This window comes from Oncorhynchus mykiss, chromosome 31 (genome assembly GCF_013265735.2).
Source record: "Oncorhynchus mykiss isolate Arlee chromosome 31, USDA_OmykA_1.1, whole genome shotgun sequence".
Taxonomy (NCBI): domain Eukaryota; kingdom Metazoa; phylum Chordata; class Actinopteri; order Salmoniformes; family Salmonidae; genus Oncorhynchus; species Oncorhynchus mykiss.
Window position 1 is genome coordinate 28,787,370 of NC_050571.1, and position 17,038 is coordinate 28,804,407.

The 17,038-nt window shown below is 42.2% G+C and overlaps 1 protein-coding gene across 16 annotated transcripts in view; it reads right to left on the reverse strand.

Moving 5' to 3' along the window:
• LOC110504938 (MAP7 domain-containing protein 1) overlaps positions 1-16,080 on the reverse strand; it is a 55,141-nt gene extending 39,061 nt beyond the window's left edge. For 10 of the 16 annotated variants that reach the window (XM_021583831.2, XM_021583830.2, XM_036969583.1 and 7 more), the window contains exons 1-2: positions 15,928-16,079; positions 364-513 (exon numbers count right to left, since the gene is read on the reverse strand). In XM_021583831.2, the coding sequence (XP_021439506.2) occupies positions 364-513; positions 15,928-15,973 (196 nt within the window). In that variant the 5' untranslated portion in view covers positions 15,974-16,079. Of the gene's footprint in view, positions 1-363; positions 514-15,927 lie in introns of all 16 variants that reach the window. The other 6 variants (XM_036969577.1, XM_021583821.2, XM_021583824.2 and 3 more) reach the window with 1 other exon arrangement.
• Positions 16,081-17,038: the final 958 nt, after the last annotated feature.

A 17,038-nucleotide genomic window follows, 5' to 3' on the forward strand; every position in this document is an offset into this window, starting at 1 on the left:
GTAACATGGAAAAAGTGCGAAGATCGGTCAAATTTCCAAGCCCTCATTTCCAGGGAATTATTGATTTTGCACAAAAATAAAACAGTGATCGTGGAATCACAGAGGGACTGATTAGGCTACTCTGCAATGAATTATAGCAGGTAGGCCTAATTTATGACTACTGAGGTTAAGATCATGTTAGCGCATGATAAAAACATAACATTAGCTAGGCCTCCTTGAAATACGGCAGAGGCTTAGGGTGACATAGGACTCATTCTGGTGGTATGTATGCCTACGCATAATATATACATGTGTGTACTCTATTTTCGTGTGTGTGACAGTGTGGGTTTATACAGATGCAGAAGGCAGGGGCTTTTTTGTTACCTGGTCGGGGAGACTTTGCTGCTGCTGCTGGGGATGGCGTGTTAGCTGCTGCTACTGCTGCTGGGGATGGCGTGTTAGCTGCTGCTGCTGGCCCTGGGCTGTTCCCTGCTAGGCTGCGCCGCTCCTCTGCCTGTGCCTGCGCAGCTGCAGCTGTAAGCACACACACACACACAGAGAGAGAGAGAGTCACACGGTCTAGCATGATCAATAAAAATAAATTTAAAAAAAGACATCTAATGAAATGAAAATGATTTTGGAATAAGGAGCTGCTGAGCAAGCAGTTTACACTGTGCCTTGTTTATCCTCCATAGGAATGCATGTTCTAGAGAGATCCAGATGATTTAACACTACAGAACAATCAATCTAGTCAGCCTCTAGCCACCCCCTCGTCAATGGTCAGCCAGGCAGCTGTACACAGGGCTCTGTGACACACTGGGTCAGATGCGCTTTGGTCACGACACTAACAGTGCTGGGCTTTTCTATACAAACATCCCAGGAAGAACCTGAAATTTAAAACAATGTCATGGCATAGGCCCGCCATTGACTTTGTTATAATGTTTGAGTCCCTCAGATAACATATGAACAAGGCATAAGCCATGGTAAAATGTGTATAATTGCAGTTACTTTGTTTAAATACAGAATTCACTCTCAGCCACATGACAAACGTGTAGAATTACAGGAAACTAGAATTTAAAAAATAAGTCAAATATTCTCCTCCCGATGGCAAAATGTGCAGAATTTGATGAAATTGGCATTAAAACAGCAACATTGTCTCTGCAGTTCAGTGCTATAGGCTAGCAAAGCCCCATGAGTGTATGGGATAGTAAAGTAGCCATCATGCTTAAATTTCTGAGTCTGAGACAGCGGATAACAACGTCAACAAAAAACATGTCCTGTCTAAATGCCTTTATGTCACATACAAACAACTTTAGTGCAACAGAAGGGAACCATGAACCCTACTCCCCACAGCACCTCTGCTTCTCCTTAACGTGAGACTGTATGGCAACACTAAAGCATTATCCAATGGGGAGTGGTGACAATGGCCCTATTTACAAGACCCTGATGGTGCTCAGTGTTCACTGCTATCTGCCATGCTGTTTGTTGAGTGCATAGTACAGGAAAGCTCATATACAGAGGACGAGAATCTGCGGGAGAAAACTCATCCGGATATGAACACAATAAAACCAAAGGCAGGTTATCAGTGAGTGGAAACTCCAAATCAGGAAGTGGACTACAGAAGAGGACTATGCTACAGCTCTTTACATTAGCCCATATCAGTGTGGTTCTGACTGGAGAAGAGAAACCTCAAAACAACAGACAATGGATCTGTAAATTCAACACTCTTCCACTCCCAAACGGACTGGCATTGATGTATATCTTTAGCCATTGGCCTTTACAGAGTAGATAGCAAAAGTCAACGGGAGGACAAAACCAACACGACAAACAAACAAAGCTGCATCAATACCATAGTCTTCAATGGAACAGCATCAATATATTTCACTCAGGTCGTCACAGATGAATGACTCGGTCAAAGTCTGCTGATAATCCCATAGGAAGTGGACATCAGTTTACTTTCATCACGCTTCACAGAGTGGGAATCCTAGGTTAAGTGAAAAGTTTTAATGGCCTTATGACTATCTGATACCTACCTTCATAAGACTCAAGATAGGTCTAATACACAAATGAGCTAACCCACTGCCTCTTTAGAAACTGAGGGGTGCTTAGTATTAGATTACACATTTGGGGTGAATGGTTAAGTAGTGGTGTCTCATGAGCTAGTGACTAGCATCCATCCTTCCCTCAGGGGAATAACAAAACACAATGAGAGGGTGTGAAATTAGATTAAGGTAGGCCATTATACAGCTCTTGAATGTATGAAACAGAGGAAAAATAAATAATCTAATCCAAGTTGGTGCAGATAAGGAATCATCCACTAGATGAACTTCAAAACCTCATCACATCGGCCTAAAAGGGACTCTTACAACACACCATCTCATGCTAGTTAGCAATTGCGCAAATGCAAGATAGAAACATCCTACAAAATGCGCGCAGAGACATAAAAATGGTATTCACCAGTTCATCCGACTCTGGTTAAATTAAACTTCGTTAGGTCCGAGTACTCTATGCATTTACATTGCTTTGATTAGAAAGGAACCAAGATACACTGAACAAAAAATATAAAAACGCAACATGCAACAGTTTCAACGATTTTACTGAATTAGTGCATATAAGGAAATTTGCCAATTTAAATGAATTCAATAGGCCCTAATCTATGGATTTTACACAACCGTGCAAGAGTACAGCCATGGGTGGGGCACCAGGACCAGCCAACTATGAGCTTTTCTCCACAAAAGGGCTTTATTATAGACAGAAATACTACTGTTTTATCAGCTGTCTGAGTTGCTGGTCTCAGACGATCCGCAGGCGAAGAAGCCAGATGAGGTGGTCCTAGGCTGGTGTGGTTACAGGCTGTGAGCCCAGTTGGACGTACTGACACATTTTTCTAAAATGACATTGGAGGCAGTTTATGGTAGAGAAATTTACTTTCAATTCTCTGGCGGACATTCCTGCAGTCAGCATGCTAATTGCTCACACCCTCAATTTGAGACGTCCGTGGCATTGTGTCGTTTGACAAAACTGCACATTTTAGAATGGCCTTTTATTTTACCCAGGCGCACATGTGTAATGATCATGCTGTATAAATCAGCTTCTTGATATGCCACACCAGTCAGGTGGATGGATTATCTTGGCAAAAGAGAAATGCTCACCTAGAGGGATGTAAACAAATTTGTGCACAAAATGAGATTATTTTTGTGCATATTTTTATTTCAGCTCATGAAACATGGGGACCAACACTTCACATTTTGATTTTATATTTTTGTTCGGTGTATTTTTCCAACATTCACTCAATGCACTCTGGGTAAAAATACAGGACAAGCCACTCCATCAGAATGTGCTATCGGACAACTAGATATACTTACCTACTTACATTTTGGAAGCTAATAGATAGCATTTTATTAAAAAGATGTAATCAGAAGATAAAATGAACATGTAAATAGTATTGGTAACATTAAAATACCAGTAGAATAACTGCTGATTAAATAATTAAAAATTGTACACCCAATGTAGGCTACTGCCCCTTTAAGAGCTAGAATGGACTTTACGACCATGTTATGGATTCTCACCAAATATGTTGTCTTCACACTATTCAAACCCCACAATCAATAAACAGCTTATGAAGCTATCTTAGCCTATAGATCAACATATTGCAAACAAATGCTTGACATGCTTAACACCCCGGCCATCCTACAATCTAAGCTTGATGCCCTCAATCTCACACAATTTATCAATGAACCTACCAGATATAACCCCAAATCCGTAAACACAGGCACCCTCATAGATATCATCCTAACTAACTCACCCTCCAAATACACCTCTGCTGTTTTCAACCAAGATCTCAGCGATCACTGACTCATTGCCTGCATCCGTAATGGGTCTGCGAGCAAACGACCACCCCTCATCACTGTCAAACGCTCCCTAAAACACTTCTGCGAGCAGGCCTTTCTAGTCGACCTGGCCGGGGTATCCTGGAACGACATTGACCTCATCCCGACACTAGAGGATGCCTGGTTATTCTTTAAAAAGTGCCTTCCTCACCATCTTAAATAGGCATGCCCCATTCAAAAAATGGTATAACCAGGAATAGATTTTGCCCTTGGTTCACTCCAGACCTGTCTGCCCTTGACCAGCACAAAAACATCCTGTGGCGTTCTGCATTAGCATCGAATAGCCCCCGTGATATGCAACTTATCAGGGAAGTTAGGAACCAATATACACAAGCAGTTAGGAAAGCTAAGGCTAGCTTTTTTAAACAGAAATTTGCACCCTGCAGTACAAAAACGTTCTGGGACACTAAAGTCCATGGAGAATAAGAGCACCTCATCCCAGCAACCCACTGCTCTGAGGCTAGGAAACACGGTTACAACAGACAAATCCACTATAATTGAGAATTTCAATAAGCATTTCTCTACGGCTGGCCATGCTTTCCACCTGGCTACCTCTACCCCGGGTCAACTGCCCAGCACCCTCCACAGCAACCCGCCCAAGCCCCCACCATTTCTCCTTCACCCATATCCAGATAGCTGATGTTCTGAAAGAGCTGCAAAATCTGGACCCCTACAAATCAGCCAGGTTAGACAATCTGGACCCTCTCTTAAATTATCTGCCGAAATTGTTGCAACCCCTATTACTAGCCTGTGCAACCTCTCTTTTGTATCGTCTGAGATTTTTGAATCACATCATACCTTCTCCGCTATGCAATCTGGTTTCCGAGCTGGTCATGGGTGCACCTCAGCCACGCTCAAGGTCCTTAACGGTATCATAACCGCCATCGATAAGAGACATTACTGTGCAGCCATATTCATTGACCTGGCCAAGGCTTTCGACTCTGTCAATCAGATTCTTATTGGCAGACTCAACAACCTTGGTTTCTCAAATGATTAGCTTGCCTGGTTCACCAACTACTTCTCTGATAGAGCTCAGTGTGTCAAATCGGTGGGCCTGTTGTCTGGGCCTCTGGCAGTCTCTGGGGGTGCCACAGGGTTCAATTCTCGGGCCGACTCTTCTCTGTACACATCAATGATGTCACTCTTGCTGCTGGTGATTCTCTAATCCACCTCTACGCAGACGACACCATTCTGTATACTTCTGGTCCATCTTTGGACACTGTGTTAACAACCCTCCAGGCGAGCTTCAATGCCATACAACTTTCCTTCCGTGGCCTCCAACTGCTCTTAAACGCAAATAAAACTAAATGCATGCTATTCAACTGATCATTGCCCGCACCTGCCTGCCCATCCAGCATCACTACTCTGGACGGCTCTGACTTAGAATACGTGGATAACTACAAATACCTAGGTGTCTGGCTAGACTGTAAACTCTCCTTCCAGACTCACATTAAGCATCTCAAAATCAAAAATTAAATCTAGAATCGGCTTCCTAATTCGCAACAAAGCTTCCTTCACTCATGCTGCCAAACATACCCTCGTAAAACTGACCATCCTACCGATCCTTGACTTCGGGGATGTCATCTATAAAATAGCCTCCAACACTCTACTCAGCAAACTGGATGTAGTCTATCACAGTGCCATCCGTTTTGTCACCAAAGCCCCATATACTACCCACCACTGCGACCTGTACTCTCTTGTTGGCTGGCCCTCACTTCATACTCATTGCCAAACCCACTGGCTCCAGGTCATCTACAAGTCTTTGCTAGGTAAAGCCCCGCCTTACCTCAGCTCGCTGGTCACCATAGCAGCACCCACTCATAGCACACGCTCCAGCAGGTATATCTCACAGGCCACCCCCAAAGTCAATTCCTCTTTTGGTCGCCTTTCCTTCCAGTTCTCTGCTGCCACTGACTGGAACGAACTGCAAAAATCACTGAAGCTGGAGATTCCCATCTTCCTCACTAGCTTTAAGAACCAGCTGTCAGAGCAGCTCACAGATCACTGCACCTGTTCATAGCCCATCTGTATACAGCCCATCTACCTCATTCCCATACTGTATTTATTTAGCTCCTTTTGCACCACAGTATCTTGCACATCCATCTTTTGCACTTCTACCATTCGTGTTTAATTGCCATATTGTAATTACTTCGCCACCATGGCCTTTTTTTTTTGCCTTAACTCCCTTATTTGACCTTATTTGCACTCACTGTATATAGACTTTGTTTAATTTTTTTCTACTGTATTATTGACTGTATGTTTTGTTCATTCCATGTGTAACTCTGTTGTATGTGTCGAACTGCTATGCTTTATCTTGGCCAGGTCGCAGTTGCAAATGAGAACTTGTTCATCTAGCTTAACTGGTTAAATAAAGGTGAAATAAAAAATAATCTGAACATGTCAGTACAAAACTATATATTTGAATCTGTGCATCCTTGACAATCTCTAATCAATATCCATAAACAGCACACATTCTTTTCCCACGAACCTGCACATCATCTTCTCTCACCAATGTGAGGGGTTATGGCAGGGGAAATGGTGTTGCAGTAGTCTACTGTGTGGTGTGGGAATAATGACAAGCAAACGTGGAGAGCCTTGTGTTCACATTGATCTGGTCCCTTTTTTGGGGCACAGAATTCAAGCGAACCAAACTCAGACAACCTCTCGAGATAGTTCAATTCACATCTGGGGCTCTTTTGAGGGGTCTGTTCCTTTGGAGTGTTCACACTATTCATAGACAGACTCTTGGCCCAGGCAGTGGTCATTCAGATTGTCGATCCAAAAAGAGTTCCACTGAAGACGGTCATCTTTAAAACAAGTTGAAATAATTCCCTGCTTGTGTGATAGCGTGATTAGAAGTAGGTGCAGCCTACCCTCACAGACGCAGATTAAAAGAGCAGGCCAGAGGATATAGAGAATATGCAAAAGGGATTGTCTGAGTCACTGTCCTCATCCTCTCGGTCACTCACAAAGGAGAACAGTGGGCAAACAGTGAGCCCTCTCCTCCAGCACAAAGCATGCAAATAACAGTACACCATAGCAACAATAAAAGGACTGAGTCCCTGGTTACACCACCTATGCTCCAGTCCATACCCATTAACTCTGCCACACCTGGGAGGCAAGTGATACCATCAATTTATCCAAAGTTAATATTGGTCATAGACTAGCCTACATTAACTGGACAATGCAATAGGGGTTTCAATTGAATATAATGCTTTTATTCAGGTCTTTTCACCACAGATTTACACATATTTTACATTTTAGTCATTTAGCAGACGCTCTTATTCAGAGCGACTTGTTGCTATCGTACTGGTCACCCGTGGGAATCGAACCCACAACCCTGGGTTCGAGCCATGCTCTAACAACTGAGCCACACAGGACCACGTATTGTAGAACTGAAAGAGCCAGGTGTCCTTGTGCATACTGAAAGGAGAGTTGACAAGAGGAGAGAGAGGGCACATGCATCCATCACTATGGAGATTTGCATTGATAAGCATACATTAGACCCGAGTGGGCTGGCTGCAGTAAATCAGACAGACTGGATGACGCAGCACAAAGCCGGACAAGAGCGTGGGTGGCGTTTTTATAACAGTAATGTCAATGGGGACAACAGCAATGGTAACAGAGTGAAGGTATTAAGCAAAACCATTAGCACACACAACAAATTTGCCTGCCTAGCCAATGTCAATGTCAATTGGAGTTACGTTTCAATGGCATTTTATCTACGTTTCAATCAGGTTTCAGAAAACAGCATGGCACTACTACTGCAGCAACAAATGTTGTTAATTATATCATTGATGCCATGGACAAGAAACGGCACCCTTATTAATCGATCTATCAAAGGCATTTGACACAGTTGATCATGACATGTTGCAAAGACTTGCCAACACAGAATTATCTGATCAGGCAGTCTCTTGGTTCAAAAGCTGTGTGTCAGAAACTGGACATAGAGTTCTGATGGCAAGACACCAGATAGGTTAACTGTCCAGAAGGGGGCAGGACCACAGTTCTCTATTTATATTAAAGGGACACATGGATTTTGGCAATGAGTCACATGAACTTCGAGATACCATTTGTATGTCTCTGTGTCCAGTATGAAGAACGTTGGAGGAAGTTTTGCGAGCCTATGCTAACTAGTTTTAGCACAATTAGAAATCTATGGATATAGACATCAAGTCATTGCGCTATCGCTAGTATCGCTAGTTAGCATTTGCGCTATCGCTAGTTAGCATTTGCGCTATCACTAGTTAGCAACTTTCTTCAAACCGCACACAGACCAAATGGAATCCATGAGTTCATCGGACTACGGGAAGTAGATAAATAGCCTCATTGCCAAAATCCCGAAGAATCCCTTTAATAATGTTGGTATAATAATGACGTGTCAAATGCTAGTTTTCATTTTTATGCTGACAACAGTTATTTATTGTTGTGCCGCAACATTGAATAAGGCCTTTAGAAGAACTGCAATCTACCTTTACTATTGTCCAGACTCAGCTCTGTCAGCTGAAGTGGCTTTTAAAATGCTGAAAAGGTTTATGGTTTTCACAAAATCTAAGTTGAAACCTCAGACTCTCCCATGTATAGTCACTATGCAGATAGAGTATAAAAAGAAGCAACTTACAAGTACTTGGGTCACTTGATAGATGAGTGTCTCACCTTTAAAACCCACATCGAAGGTTCAAGTTGGGTTTTTATTTTCATAATAAGTCATGTTTTTCTTTTGAAGAGAGAAAGAGGCTCGTTTCCGCTATTTTCGTGCCTGTAATTGAGTATGGTGATATCTTGTACATGTTTGTCCCTGTGACATAACGCATGCTGGACAATAACATGAGGAGAATGGGAACAGTTACATTAAATTAGAGCATGGCACTCCTCCTAGAATTGAAAAGAGGAACTGGGCAAGGTTGCCCAATTTCACCTTACCTCTTCCTGCTTGCAACCCAACTTTTACAAGTTTTGTTAAATCCAGCAATATAAAAGGGATCTCTATTGCTGACAGAGATATCATCACCAGTAAGCCTGTAGATGACACCACCCTCTTTTTGAAAGATGCTGACCAGATTTCTAGATCAGTCGATGTGATAAATATATTTTCCAAAGCATCTGGTCTTTGCCTAAACCTTAATAAGTGTGAATTGTTTGCTGTTAAAGACTGTGTGATACACTATGCAATATTCCAGTCAAGGAAAAAGTAACGTACCTTGGGATTACCATATCTAAGGATCAACAGGAAAGATGCTCATTAAATGTCATACCTATTTTTGAAAAGAAAAGTTTAACCATTGGTTGCTGAGGGATTTATCCTTGAAAAAGGTCAAGTATTGCTTTCTAAAGCTGACGGCATCTCCAGACTTACTTATGCAGCCCAGTCCCTACATCTTCACAAAATAAGTAAACCGGTTGACCAGATGCTTTAACTTCCTGGAAAAATCATACACATTGTATTAGGAAATCTGTCGCTATGAACACATGAATATGGTGGTCTCATATTTTTTCCGATTTTCATACTTTGAATAATACTTAAGATAAATTGGGCTAAACATTTCCTAAAGAATACAACTTCAATTTGGAGTTTCATCCCTCATATCTTCTCCCGTTTTGGTGGCTTCAATTTTATGTTACTTTGTAACTATAACAATGATTAGATTCCTAAAAAAAAATATGCTTTTCATAGACTAGTATACTTAGAGTGGTCGTTAATAAACAATTTTTCCCCGCATAGGTATTTCATTTGGAACAATAAGGATATTTTGTATAGAAACAAGTCTATTTTTTTAAGAACTGGTTTAATAATCATATCCTGCTGATGAGTCAACATGTTAATACAGAAGGATTGTCAATCATTATAAGGAATTTTACTCTTTACAATATCCCTGTCACACCTAGAGAGTTCGCCATAGTCTGATGCTATTCCATCTGGAACTCTCATGTTATTTAGAGGTGTAACCAGACCTCACCTTCTTGACCTGCCCTCGCTTAATCCAGTTGACTCTCCAATAGGGAAAATGTGTTTCTCCTTGCTCCCTCAGAACAACAGATACATCCCTGCTTTATTTAAAAGGGATATAGAATCAATTCCTTATGTCACGACTTACTGGAATACATTTGTCAATAATATCTGTTGGGGGAAAAAGTCTGGTTATTACCACACAAATACCTGCTTGTTAAGGTCAAAGGTCTTTTTCAGAATGATCCATAAGTATTACCGTGCTAATCATTACCCGATGAAACAAAAAATACATTAACTGTACTTGGTGTTGAGCATCCAGAAAGAGTTTTGCATTTATTTTGCAATTGTCTGTTTTTTCTGCAATAAAAAAATAAATATAAATAAAAGCCATGAGGAGCTGAGGTTTGTAACTCCAAAGCTCTCACATCACTGTACCCTCTACATGAGAGTGGGTTGGCCTTCGTTAGCTCTTCAGAGATTAAATCATTGGTACATTTTTATTTATAAGGCCATATTGAGACAGCTACCATTTTACTTTTGTAACTACATTGTTTAGCAGTCAAATGAAAACTATTGTCTGTGCACAGATGACTGTGTCTAGCTGATTGTGCCTAAGGCCCGTACAGAGCTAGGGCAAAAAGCTTTTTAGGACTCTGCCCCGTCCACTTGGAACGAGCTTGAAAAGGTCCGAAAACGACAGGAGCTCATCCCATTTCAAAATGTGTTTAAAGTTACGTTGAACACTATGATGGAAAATAAAAGAGGGCTATCAATGTTCTGACCCACAGTTGCACCACACTTTCCCAAAACATCTTGCTTTTCTGTATGTAAATGTTTTTTTTTTTTTTTTTTAAACTGTAGCTCTTCGTGTTTTATGATGTAAATGTGTCTGCAACTTTGTGTGCTGCCATTTTGGCCAGGTCTCTCTTGTAAAACAGACAGTTGAACAATGAGAATAACCTGGTAAAATGTTTTATTTTATGTCCACAACTATAATACAATACGTTTAAAAACAAGCTACTTTTATTTTTCTTCATCAAACCATAGAGGACATGCCATTTTAATTAGCCTATGCTTGCTAGCTACAGCGGCACTGCATTGCTGTGATGGGGGAAACACCTCACTGATTAGTCTGTGGTACCCAACTTATCCTATTAGGCAGTTAGGGTACAGTATGCACTGCAACAGCTTTGCACTCTATAATCACACACAACATAGTAAATAGACTGGCTATATTGATTAGGCTAGCTAGGCTAGGAAACATCCCACAGGCAGAGCAGTTAGGGGAGGCAGTAAAATCCAACTCATCAGGGGGCTCCTGTCTTGTCCTGGAACACTCATCATGGCTCCACAGACAGGGCAGGCACTGGTCATAAACAGGAAGCAGGCCAGCCTGCACCATCATGCAGCTGCAGTTCTGTTCACAGCCGGACAAAACCACCAGTGTTCAAACAGGAAATGTCTAACTTCAAAGCACTATGGGTAATGAACACCAATATAAAAGAGTATGAGGCATATAATCCTTTTGTTCATAAATTACATACTATTCACAATAAATTTACATTGGGCCACTGCTGAAGAAGACATGCTGACTGCTGCGTTCGTGCCTCCTGTCCAAAGCCACAGTGAGATTGGTACTGAGCACTGAGGTGTCAGTCAGCCAAAAATAAAGCAGAGTCCAGCCACTCGTCAGTAGACAGGGCACAAAGAAACTACAGCCCCCCCCCCCCCCTTAACACAACCATCCACCACTCAACACACACACAAATATCAGTCAGAGACAATAGTGAGTTCAGTGGGTCAGTGAAGTGACCTCTCATTCCTTCTGGGGCCCAGCAGTAGCAATGGTTGGGTGTTTCTTGGCAAGCAGGAAGTGCAGTACTGCAGATGCCTGGAGGGGAATGTGTCCACACTGTCTAATAATGACAGTCTTCACCGGGCACAGCTGCGATGAGGGTGCACACACACACACCAGATCTTGTCCAGGATTATTGGGGACACATTCACTCAGAGGTAAGCCGGGGCTATTTCCAGAGCCACCGGGATGAAGACACCTTGACGACAGCAGGTTGAGCTCCATTCTCACTGGCTAATGACAGAATGCCCTGACCAGAGTTGGGCTCACACAAGGACTGTCTCAGATGTGTAACACACATCACATTTCATCAGCATCACTCATGGCAGGCCAACAAGCACAATGGAGTGGATAGGCCTAGGCTCAATGCTTATACAGTCAACTGATACAAAGCATCTAAACTCAAAAAAAAAAAAGTCCTCACTGTCAACTGCATTTATTTTCAGCAAACTTAACATGTGTAAATATTTGTATGAACATAACAAGATTCAACAACAGACAAAAACTGAACAAGTTCCACAGAAATGTGACTAACAGAAATGGAATAATGTGTCCCTGAACAAAGGGTGGGTCAAAATCAAAAGTAACAGTCAGTACCTGGTGGGGCCACCAGCTGCATGAAGTACCGCAGCGCATCTCCTCCAGATTTGTCAGTTCTTGCTGTGAGATGTTACACCAATCTTCCACCAAGGCACCTGCAAGTTCCCAGACATTTCTGGGGGGAATGGCCCTAGCCCACACCCTCCGATCCAACAGGTCCGAGACATGCTCAATGGGATTGAGATCCGGGCTCTTCGCTGGCCATGGCAGAACACAGACATTCCTGTCTTGCAGGAAATCACACACAGAACGAGCAGCCTGGCTGGTGGCATTGTCATGCTGCAGGGTCATGTCAGGATGAGCCTGCAGGAAGGGTACCACATGAGGGAGGAGGATGTCTTCCCTGTAACGCACAGGGTTGAGATTGCCTGCAATGACAACAAGCTCAGTCTGATGATGCTGTGACACACCGCCCCAGACCATGATGGACCCTCCACCTCAGAAATCCCACTCCAGAGTAAAGGCCTCAGTGTAATGCTCATTCCTTCAACGATAACCGCAAATCTGATCACCAATGGTGAGATAAAACCACGACTCGTCAGTGAAGAGCACTTTTTGCCAGTCCTGTCTGGTCCAGCGACGGTGGGTTTGTGACCATACGTGATGTTGTTGCCGGTGATGTCTGGTGAGGACCTGTCTTATAACAGGCCTACAAGCCCCCAGTCCAGCCTCTCTCAGCCTATTGAGGACAGTCTGAGAACTGGAGGGATTGTGCGTTCCTGGTGCAACTCGGGCAGTTGTTGCCATCCTGTACCTGTCCCGCAGGTGTGATGTTCGGCTATACCAATCCTGTGCAGATGTTACTAGTGGTCTGCCACTGCGAGGACGATCAGCTGTCCGCCCTGTCTTAAGCGTCTCACAGTACGGACATTGCAATACTGCTATACTGTTACACTGACAATACTAAAGTGCCTATAAGAACATCCAATAGTCAAAGGTATATGAAATACAAATGGTACAGAGAGAAATAGTCATAAATTCTATATTAACTACAACCTAAAACCTCTTACCTTGGAATATTGAAGTCTCATGTTAAAAGGAAGCACCAGCTTTCATATGTTCTCATGTTCTGAGCAAAAGCTGAGCAAGCTTTTTTTACATGGCACATATTGCACTTTTACTTTCTTTTTTATTGATGTATTATAGGAGTGGGCACATCCAACTTCCATGATATTTTACTGTATCACATGAATCAGCTCTTATTCACCCGATAAAAGAGTTGACCTGCCTGGGGCTCGTTTCTCTCTGTGCTGTAATGCCTGCCATGAAACAAAACCGTGTCACTGTCGGGGGCTCTGCAATCTCAAACTGTAGCATGTCATGACCTCTGAACTCAGGGTTAACCTCCTATAGAAGACAGGGATGAGAGGAACTCCTCCTAACTAGTTGTTTCTCTTTCATTGCTACAAGCTTCCGAACAAAAAAAGGCTAAAAAATGTCCTCCTCCGGTTCCCTCAGAACAATTCAGAAATATTTTTCATGCTTTTGATTCTTCAGGCCAGGCAGAGCCAGGATTCAGATAGCCTTGCTAGGTTCCAGTCACAGGCATCTGATCTGCACTCATAATGACAGTGTAGGTACAACCCACAATCTTGCGTAGATAACCAAGTATTTGTGTGTTTCAACACTGTACTGGATTCCAGCCATTCTTTTGTTACCCTTCCTGTCTATGAACACAGTGCGGTTGGGTTTTTCAAAACTCCCCTCATCACCCTCTTTCTCAGCAGTTCACTGACAGGCAAGATTGAATATCTCTGGAAAATACTTTCACAAAGACACATATTTCAGTGGATATAGCTTTCAGAGTGAAAATAGTGAATGAGAAAGTGGATGAAGAAAAGATATGACCTACTTTCAGAAACACCCCTTCACGCCTGGTATGTTGACGGAAAGAAACACTAGCATATCAGCCCAGTCCAACAGTTTGAGTACAAAACAAACTGGGCATTCAGACCTTCTGATGCAGACAAACAGTAAACATCTGTGCATTTGGCTGCCACTCAGGAAGAGGCCCAGCTTACGATGTAAAATAACTTCTGTTAATGTTAAAGACAGAAAAAGTGTTGGCTTATACAGCAATTTTGTAGTGTGAAAAAGTGGAACCAAATACACAAAACAAAACAACCCTTTATCACTGACTGCATCCAAGAAAACTAGCCGTAAATGGACAGTCATCATCCCATGAGCAGCTTTGTGGACTTTTGGTTCAGTGTCTGTGGAACTCAGTGCAAAACCACGTCAGACATCGTTATGTAGATCGAATCCCCGAGCTGACAAGGTAAAAATCTGTAGTTCTGCCCCTGAACAAGGCAGTTAACCCACTGTTCCCCAGTAGGCCGTCATTGAAAATAAGAATTTGTTCTTAACTGAATTGCCTAGTTAAATAAAGGTTAAATAAAATAAATGTAGCAGCTAGCTACCTTGCCAAGACAACGGAATCTGTCACATGTCAACAAGCTTAGACAAATAGTTTTAATTTCAGATTCTCTTCACTGCTTGAATACCAATGAGCCACATGCATTGAGGGGAAACTGCATTGGTGACTTGTCTCTAGAGAGGAATTAGCTAGCTAGGTATGCAACACACAAAAACCACCATAACTTCCTCTCAAATCCCATGTGAAACCACCAATCACCTCCCAGTTCCAGGTCAAAACCTGTCAACATCCAAAGCCCACGGGAATACTCTCATTCAAAGCCCTCAGGAATACCACAACAAACGTCCTTTCTGGGCATTAAGACAGGCACAAAAAAATAGCAATACTTACGTAGCTAACGTTACTTGCACATCACTGTTTTAGAATTAGCCTAGCGTCATTTAACATACCAACAGACAATTTGTGTAGTTTTACACGACAGTTTCGTGCAGCCTCTCCAGGGTCAATCTGATTAAACTAGCTAGCCAACCAGAAAATACGGTTTGCTTCTTTGCAGACAATGGCTAGCAAGTCGTCGGCTAACGTTACCTCCTAGCTTGAACTTGGAGATGTCAAAGATGACCATAAAGTAGCTACTGTAGCTAGTATTATTAGTTAAATTAGCTAGTCAGAAAATAGGCACGGTTATGACGCTAACTGTATAAGTTAGCTACCCAGCTAGCTAAGTAAACTATGCTTATTGGCAAATTAATTATTTAGTTAATAATTAGCTAGCTAATTAGGCAACTATTTCAACAAGTTTGATGTGTAACGTTAGCTAGGTAGCAATTTATGGCGCCTCTGCAGCGCGCACGCAGATCCGTTCCAACCGGTGATTACATTTAATTTTGGATCCAACAATGATTGGCTCTCTGGTTCTGCTACTATGGCTCAGTTAGAGTAGGTTTTAATGTGATTTTACAATAAGTACATTCAATAGGAACGTTGTACTAGTTACATATAGTGCAAAATAAATGACCTGGTAAACGTTGATGTTCATGCAGATAGCTTAGTAGGTTGTACAGCTAGCTTTCAAACTGGCCGGAGGGGATCAGAGTTGCGGACTTCCAACTCCTTTTGTCAGCGGATAAGGTTAGCTTGCTAGCCACAAAACATGTTCAAAATGAGTAGGTTACCGGTAGAGGGGTCACTTATCAAGCAACGTAGAGGAAATTCGACTTCATTAAGTAGCTACATTGGCACATCAATAATTAGTTATGCTAAGTGTATTCCTTACCCATTTGAGCTCGCAAACCCTTCAGAGATGTTGCACCCTCCGCCATTTCTATGAAGTTTTCCTTCTCAATTTTTTGGGGGCAACAGAGGCGCGCATAATACGTACGCGGTTACGTGGACATCCAAGTAAAAGTAGGGAACGGGCCATCGATAGGCAATAGCGCCACCTAGCGTGAAAATCTATGGTTGTGAGAAGGCAACAGCTGCTTATCAAAGTTTGCCATGTTGAATATAAAGTGTAATCAAACCACCCAGGGAATGATAGTGGGAATACAATTAATTAGAACTCAAACAGGAAGTAATATTTATGTCAGAACATAAAAGCTAAACTTTGTCAGATGCACTATAAAAGTTAGAGATGCATTTGTGTCAATCATATTGTTCTGTCTCTGTCATAACATTACATTAGAGAAGCAGTTTAGAGAAGTCAAGGCATTGGCTTCCTTGAGGACTTACCTTATGGAAAGAGTTGAAGAGTCTAAGGAGTTTCAGGAGGAACTGCTTTGCAGCAGTAGTGAACCAACCCCTACAAATAAAGAAAACACCACATCCTCCCTGTGCTCTGTTCTGTCTATTTTCATCCAACACTAACGCTTCTGTCCTACCCCATCTCACATGCCTTAGCCAGCGGGGCCCTCATTCATTTTACATGGAAAACAGGGTAAACAAAAATGCATTGTGGGTTCAGTTATACTGCACTGAACAATACAGAAGAGGTTATTTAACACTAACAACCATCACATATAATGGAAGTGTTAGTGAGAGGTTGGTCCGGTATAGCAGTGAGATACCATAAACCCTATACTGGTATTCATCATAGGCAAATAGCCTTCCCATACACATGGTTAAAGGGATGCTTCAAGATTTTGGCAATGAGGCCCTTTGTTTACTTCCCCAGAGTCAGATTAACTTGTGGATAGTATTTGTATGTCTCTGTGTCCAGTATGAAGGAAATTAGAGTTAGCTTCGCATTGAAAAGCATGCTAGCAGATACCCATAGACTTCCAGTCATTGCACTAAAGATAGTTAGCATTGGCTCGCGAAACTACCTCTTACTTCCTTCATACTGGACACAGAGACATACAAATGTTATCAACAAGTTCATCTGACTC